We start from the raw sequence: 8192 nt of genomic DNA on the forward strand, positions 1-8192 counted from the left end.
TTTACGGTGTCAATTCGGTTTGAAACCAATGGGTTGAACGGTTAAAACCGATCCAATACATTTAACTAATCGGTCTTAAACTTAAAATCAGAACTGAACCATTTACTAAACAGTTTTGTGATTTTGATGTAAATGACTCGGTTCAGTTTCGATAAACAATTTCGATTTCAAATTCACATCCTTATGTTAGAGAGTGTATGAATGATGTTCAAAAATACATGTACGATAACAGTGTAATTAGACCCTTAAAACCACTACTTACTATATATCTAATTAAATTATTAAGTCTCGATAGATATAAATAACGAAAACTATAGTCCTCCAAAGTTCCCATATAAGGATATCAATTAGAGTTGTGAATTCACGGGAAGGCCATTTGTCGAATGTATCAATTTGCTAACAAGTTAACACATGTACATGTAATTATGTATTTTTTTTGGTAAAGTGCATGTCATAACTTACCATACCATGTACATGTACGTTCTTCTCCTCTCAATTATCTCTGATATTTTAGAAATTCCCTTAAAACTCTAAGTTGGATTTGTGTTGGTGTCACCTATCAACAATAAGAAATTTAACCATTAAATTAGCTGTTAAATTTTTAAATCATGGAATACTTACTAATGCAATTAGATTCTCATACAGGTGTCACTGTTCCTCTCCTTACTCACATTGGAGGCTATTCTAATGAAAACTCAAAATACGCCTAAAATTTAAGCTCTTCTTTTCGAGGCTATCTATTGGAGGGATTCTCACAAAAGATCTTTTGGGGAAATGGATGAATGTTGACCCCATTTGTTGCTTATGCCATAGGCAACAGAATTTGTTTGGCATACTTTCATCTCTTGTGACTTTATTAAGCGGATTTGGGCAACTTATCCATTGGGTTTCGCACTAACTACTTCTCTGTTGACTCCTTTCAGCAACTTTTCATATATCATTTTAATTCTAACTATATACCTAGAGATATTTCAATAATTTTTTTCTACACTTTATTACTACTAGCTATTTTATATGGTCAAATATAAAATCATTTTCAAAAAAAAAAAAGAAACCCAACCACCCTCATTCTATTCTCAAACTTGCCTTGTGGTAGGATCACTTCCATGCAATCACACCATCTTATCTATTCTGAATCTCAGGTATACCATTCACAACTTAATTCCATAACTTTGTTTCCCAAATCATGATTTGTGCATTCGTTTTAGATGCTTGCCTTACGGCTTCTGGATGGGCTACCTGTTTTTCACATAAAGAAAAAATATATCTCATTACTATGGATTACTTGTTGACTAGAGACATTTATAAAGTAGGCGCACAGGGGATCTTGCTTGAAGTCCAACATGCTCGACTGAAGGATGGAAGCTTACAGAAATCTGGAGTAACTCCAAAGAATTGAAACTTTCTTTTTTTGACCAAATAGCCACCTCACGGCCTTGGAGCATCATTCCCTTTTTCTTGATGTCTGTAACACCCTCTACACTTTTTTTTGGCTCAGGCCCACCAATGAAGTGGTTGTTCACTTGTTCTTTTGGCCTACATAGATCACAAAGCTATGCAAAGCAAGAAATCATCATCCATATGTAATGACAACATTAATATCTTTGATGTTTTCTCTAATTAATTTTTCTTTTAAAATAAAAATAAGGGAAATTACATCCACCTCCCCCCGCATTTACCCGTATTACATCCAACCCCTCATGTTTCATTTAATATAAATAAACTCATCCAACCTAACACCGTGAGAGAAATGTTAGTTTTTGAAATGAAAAAGACAATTCTACCCTTCTTCCTCTCCTCCATTTACCCATAACTCACCTCTCTCTCTCTCTCTCTCTCTCTCTCTCTCTCTCACACACACACACACACACATTCTTCTTCTCTGATTTCAATCTTTTCCTTGATTCCAAATTGATTCTCTCTTTCTCTCTGTGTTCTGTGTCCGAGATCCGTTTATTCTTTCATAAACGTTGAAGATGCATTTTTAATTGCCACACACCGCTGCAACTTGTCGGGAGCCCAATTGATAAGATGCGCATTGTGCGAAGCCATAACCCACATTGTAGATCCCTGCAACCTCCCTCCTCCCCACTATTCCTATGATTACCATCGTGCCCCTTCGCCACCACCACTGCCATGGGCACCGGCACCTACTCCTTTCCCATACCAAGTCCCTTTTGGGGCTCCCCCTCCTGCCCACAGCCGTAAGAAGGTAGTGATATGTGGCAAGAAGCTCTAATGTGAGAAGAATCCTATGTGTTTCCATCATGGAAACTCTGAAAATAGAGGATTGCCAGCACCTATCCTATGAGGTTTCTGTTCTTAATCGATTGAAGACGAGAATTTTAAGAGAAAGAGGGAGGCTTCTCCTTCTTCGAAACTTTGAAAATAAACTGGATCCATTAGTTTCATTCAACCTACCAAATGACAAATATTTGGATTATACATGAAAATCTTGATTCGGATCGGTCAAGATTCAGGGATCGACCTCAACTGATTCCAATCCAATACAACGAATACAACCGATCCAAGATTGATACTTGAAACCATGATCCTAAGTCCTGACTGCTCCGAATCAATATCAGATCCTTGCCTTGATCGACCCCATTCCCATACCGAGTTCTCAACTTGGTGACAAATGACAATGGTCAGGGTGGGACTGGGACTGTTGGACTGGTTAGGTGTTCTCTGCAGTCAATACTCACTAGAGTCCTAGCGTCTTGTCAGGATCCTCTTGTCATATATTTGCAACTAATGATAATTGCAGATTTCAACTATTCAAACTCCCAACTACTCCCTCGTCCTCGTGACTCGCGCAATCACTAAATCCGAAACAATGCTGTACTTTCATTCAAAATCTTGTTTCCCGCCCGAACCTCTTCACCAAAAACCAAGCCACTAGTTAAATAATCCGACAAACTCAATGACTCTCAAAAAAGTCTTAAAACTCGGGACACACCAATTTCCTTCAAAAAGTACATACAGATTTGTAACCCGTTAGCACACTTCCCCATGCCTTTCAAATTTGAATCTCTCTCTCGTATATATAATTAATCTATAGTGCTACTACCCTTTCTAGATGGTAACTCCTCAGACTACCATGGCTGGTTCGAAGAGATCTTCAGTTCCACGCCAAGCTTCTTACAATTCCCTTTATGTCAATCCTCTCAATGAGCTAAAACACAACCGAAGCAGCAGTGAAGGAGTCCATAGCATTAGCAGCACTTTTGGGCTTCGGTTGTGCCGGAATTCCTCTGTTATCACTTCTGATAACAAGGAGAATCTCACTCCCAACATCAAACAAGGTCTTCTGGACAGTAAGAACAAAGAATATGTAGTGTCCAGTTGCAGTTCTGATGAAAAGAAAGAGGGGGAGAACCCAGATGGGAAATCTCCATCTTCTGTGGGTCTCAAAAATAGGGTCTTGAAGCCATCTTCTCTACAGCTCTGTATGCAGTTGAATGAACCAGATTCATCTTTTGGGTCTAAGATTTGGGATCCAATCGAGTCTGATAATTCGAGTAGAATGAATGTGTGGGATCATTCGGATTCCGAAGCTGCACCTGCATCATCTTGGTCAACTCTACCTAATAGGTTGGAATTGGATACCCTTTCATGAATTTAACTTCTCTTCTTTGTAATAGTGTTATGGATGAATGCAAATCTAATGTTGTTGGTGTGGTGGGGACTTTTCAGATCATTGTTGTGTAGGCCATTGCCTTTGGATGTAGGGAGGTGTACTTGTGTCATAGTAAAGGAAGCATCACCAGAAGGACTGGATGGTGGAAATCTATATTCACTTCTCACCAATGTAAGATCTCTGCAACTCATAAATCTTCCTAGCTTGTCTTTCTTTACATTTTGGGACAATGAAATAGCATTATTCATGAATCTTTTCTGTATGTTCTCTGTGGAGGTTTCCTGATTTTCTTTTTGTTTGCATTAACATATTTGAGTTATGAAGCCGATTTACTTGGTTGATCACCCCCTTTTTCTTAGTATAATTTTTCTGGCTTCAATTATTTACCCAAAAGCTACTTGTTTTATCTGTTAACTTGAGAGAGAGAGAGAGAGAGAGAGAGAGAGAGAGAGAGAAGTTCAGTATTCTTTGCTGTTTGGAAATTTAATAATTGCTTCAGAAATAATTAAACTAGAGCTGATAGTTCTAGTCTTAAAAAACATTTCCAGTTTGGAATTTTGAGACAAATGAATTTCTTACCAGGACCAAATTTAACCCTTTATTCTCATATTGGGGAAACCAGGAGGGTCATGGTCGACGAGATCGAAAACTTGCAGTGGCACATCATAGGCGGCGTAATGGGCGGTCTGAATTCATCATAGCTCAGAATACAAAGGGGATATCTAGCTGCTCAGATGAGAGCTTCTTGGGGAATGTAACAGCTAACCTTATGGGATCAAAGTACCAAATCTGGGGCCAGGTTTAATTCTCCATTTACTTGTGTCTACTGTCTTGTTTGGAATAAAGATCACCTCAGAAATGGAATTAGAATTTTTGATTGAACAGGCACATATGAACTTGTCCTTAATTTCCATATAATCCATTTGATCGCAGGGGAGCCAGCGTGATTCCTTAAAGAAACAGCCCAAGCAACTGCTTTCCATTGTATCGTAAGCAAATCACAATCTTCAATGATCAGAGAAACTTTCTGTAATCTAGGAAATTCTTGTTTTTAATTAAGGCCCTGGTTTTGACAGATTCATACCTACAATAACCACTTGGACTGGAAGTTACAGAAGCATGAGGGCATGGATACCGAAGCATCAATCTATGCAGTTAAAGAGTACAACTCAGGTGAACTAAAACAGAACAAAGGAGACTCAATCCAGTACAAATGCTATGATTATCCAAAACAAAAGGAAATAGTTCATGGGCTAAAGTTGTTGGATCTTCATATGAGACTCATTGGATTGTGATGCTTATTGGTCTACATGTGCAAATAGTGTTTTGCTTATGGTACCTAATGCAACAAAAACTAGGGATTTTAGTGTATCTTGGGTTTGCATTGAAGAGTTTTGTTATCAAATTACCTTCAGAATTCTTAAGATGAGTAAATGAAGAGCTGAAATTTCACTGTTTTGCAGATTCAACATATCAATGGCCTTCCCAAGGACTGGGAGGGTAAGATGAACAAAGTTCATCAACTGTTCTCGAGGGTTCCACACTACAATAATGTATGTATGGGGAATATTTGTTTTCAACATATTATACTGTCTTATACCATTAATGTTAGAGACGAGCTGTAGGTTCTGTGGTTTAGTTTCATATTATTCGATATTTTGTTGTTTCTGATGTCTCTTCAGATTTCAAGGCGATATGAATTAGACTTCAGAGAGAGGGGAAGAGCAGGACTTAGAATTCAAAGCTCAGTGAAAAACTTCCAGCTGACAATGGAGGTAAGGAATATACAGTGTGAATGAAACACTTGTGGTTGGAAGAAAAACAAAGCACATAAATGAAGCTTTGATCAATGAACTCCCAACTTAAATTTAGCTTCAACTTATAATATGCATTGTTCAACTAGGAAAACGGAAAGCAGTCGATCCTGCAGCTAGCAAGGGTAGATAAGTCAAAGTACCTCATGGATTACAGGTAAAGACTGCAGCACCACCTTTGAATTAGATGTCCAATATCTGTATGTGATCAAGTTGGTGAGTTCTAATATCTGTATAAAACCCTGTTCTTAAATTTTGGCATGTCCCGAAACTTTGTTAAACTTAATCAGAGGATCAGAGAGTCACCTCAGAATTAACATTCCTAACATCAAACTAACATGATCCCATCCTAGAACTTGCACAGTAAGCTAATATATTTTTATTTAGCAAAAAGATATTGCACTTAAGGCAGTGATAAGCTGTCAGTGTCCATTTCTGGCCTGCAAACTTTGTGCTAACAGGGAAACCAGTTCCATCAGTATACAGGGGTATCAAAATTATCATCCTTCTTGGCTGTGATACACTATGATATTAACAATGGTGATTGATGAATTTGTATTCTAATTTAGTAGGCTTCAGTTTTCATTTTTCCCTATTCCTTTTAGTGTCTGTGTAATCTGTGCATGGTCTAACCTAGAAACCCCCAAATCTGTATTTTTGGAAAATAACAAATAGAACTAATGATTGTTTCCATTTTGCAGATATCCATTGACTGGTTACCAAGCTTTTTGTATGTGTCTGGCATCCATGGACTCAAAACTTTGTTGCACAGTGTAGTAGCGAGCTGTAGCTGTTTTGTTATTCAACTTGGATACAAAGGAAAAAGGAGCAACAGATCAACATTTTGTGGAAAGTCAACTTGCATATTGAGGTGGTGAGAGGAAAACTGATGATAAGCTTCAGTATCTCTTTAGTATTCAAAACAAGGAACATCCTGGGGGTTGGCTGGGAGGTTGAAAATTGTTTTGGGTATTTGACATGTACTGCTGAGTCAAAAGTTCCTTGACACAGGTTTTAGTAAATATGAAATGTCAGTTTTTTTCCCCCCATTTTTATGTGAAAATGCTTCATACTTTCATGTAATTCTCTTATGTTGATGTTCATGTTGTGACCTTTCTGATGATGAGTAGCATTTAACAAGTTTGCTATTATGGTTGCAATGTTTTTTGTTATCAGAATGTTGCTAAAGAATATTTGAAATCAGAGAGGATTGAATATATTACCCACAATGGGCAAATAAAATCAAATGAGAATATGTTGTTCCGTGGATCTTTCAGAAGAGAAAGAGCTCCCAAGCTATGGGGGGGGGCAATGAAACTATAGTCATAAATAACAAGAACTTCGCCATCGTTTATAGAGTTTTGGAGCTCGAGAGCCTAAGCTCCTAGCCCCCCCTCTTTCTCTCTCTCTCTCTCTCTCTCCCTCCCCTTCGAACCCCTTCGTGCTTCCTGAAAATTTCATTTTTAATTCCCTCCCTGGCAATGATCTTCGTTGGCTGCCTGAGAGCCAGGTAGTTAATCATGGCCATCTTCTTCGAGGGCGGCTGTTCCTCTAGTCTGTCTTCTCCACTTCTTTGCAAGATGCAACCCTAGGCTCGCTTCTCCAATGCGATGGTGCCCAAAGAAAGGGCAGTTTGGTAATTTGATAATGTCATAGATGCATTCGGGCATAGTGGATGGTATTTGGAAGCATATTACAACCTTACGAAGGCTTTGGAAGTGTTTGGAAGCAGCAAGTGAAGGACTTTTATGGTTAAAGTTTCTAAATCACAAGTTCATGTAGTGGCGGAATGTTCGGAGTTAATTTGGGAAGGCTTAATGGCAGATATGACTAGTGAATTCTACATAACAAATTAAGCTCGTTGAGTCATGGTTCCAATGCAAGTTGAATTGAGTCATTTCGATGTCGGATGAAGAAGCTATGGGGATTCTCGTAAATCACACTAAAATGAAACGTATTGGGAGAGCCTTTGAGAATTTGGGGAAGCTACTTTGATCTTTTCCTGCAGGGATGAGGGCATTCCAGTAGCTTACCTCACTCCTGACGTTTTTCGTTCTTTTGGCCTATGCGAAATTTGAGGGAAAAAAGCCCTCAAATATGTAAGATTTCGTTTCAACACATTTGAAAGGTTAGGTGTATTAAGTTCTATAGAATGACAAGCACTGGATCACTTTTTGGGTGGTTGATATCAAACCATGTCATTAGATTCATTTTGGGTGGCCGAGATGAAGGTGCGAAATAAGGACACTTGAGATTCCATCATGTCTCATCCATCACGATACACTGGATCGTGCAAAGTGTTGAAATCACTATGGTGTCTGACAGTGTAACATGTGCTATAAAGAAAGATTTTGATATAAGTGTTCTCAGCACACCCGAGTTCGGGAGTTCGAGGTTGGCCGATCCAATGGCCAGAATCTCACCCGCGTTTTTGAAGGAAAAAAGACGGCCCAGAAGCGAGCCACTCGAGTTCTTGACGATGCAAACATTATGTCGCCGACCGTGACACACCATTTGTCACGAATACTTACTTGAATTTACAAATTTGCCCATTCCCGACAGTGTTTCAGTAAAACTGGGATATTTCCCTCCTTATAAGTATGAATTGAGTTCTGCAAAGTTTTGTGCACTTAGAGAACGAGAGGAACGTCCATATGTAGAGAAAACTTGAATAGTTTGCTCCCAGAGAGTTTGGTGCACGAAAAATTATGAAGGATTTATCTATGGAGTTGTGTTGA

General features: G+C 38.6%; 1 protein-coding gene across 1 annotated transcript; it reads left to right on the plus strand.

Annotated features, from left to right (window-relative positions):
* Positions 1–3017: 3017 nt before the first annotated feature.
* LOC122081234 (tubby-like protein 8) lies at positions 3018–6614 on the plus strand. The gene is made up of 9 exons (XM_042648263.1): positions 3018–3594; positions 3697–3811; positions 4263–4439; positions 4574–4629; positions 4717–4813; positions 5104–5193; positions 5323–5415; positions 5544–5611; positions 6156–6614. Exons 1-9 carry the CDS (start codon positions 3080–3082, stop codon positions 6229–6231), a joined length of 1287 nt encoding a protein of 428 aa, XP_042504197.1. The 5' UTR covers positions 3018–3079; the 3' UTR covers positions 6232–6614.
* The last annotated feature ends 1578 nt before the right edge of the window (positions 6615–8192 follow it).

This window comes from Macadamia integrifolia, chromosome 6 (genome assembly GCF_013358625.1).
Source record: "Macadamia integrifolia cultivar HAES 741 chromosome 6, SCU_Mint_v3, whole genome shotgun sequence".
Classification (NCBI taxonomy): Eukaryota; Viridiplantae; Streptophyta; class Magnoliopsida; order Proteales; family Proteaceae; genus Macadamia; species Macadamia integrifolia.

Bases quoted from the DNA above. Each gene is read 5' to 3' on its own strand.
- LOC122081234 (XM_042648263.1), top strand. From the start codon at position 3,080: ATGGTAACTCCTCAGACTACCATGGCTGGTTCGAAGAGATCTTCAGTT. The intron at 4,440-4,573 runs GTTTAATTCTCC...ATTTGATCGCAG, and splicing joins AGTACCAAATCTGGGGCCAG to GGGAGCCAGCGTGATTCCTT. The intron at 5,612-6,155 runs GTAAAGACTGCA...TCCATTTTGCAG, and splicing joins AAGTACCTCATGGATTACAG to ATATCCATTGACTGGTTACC.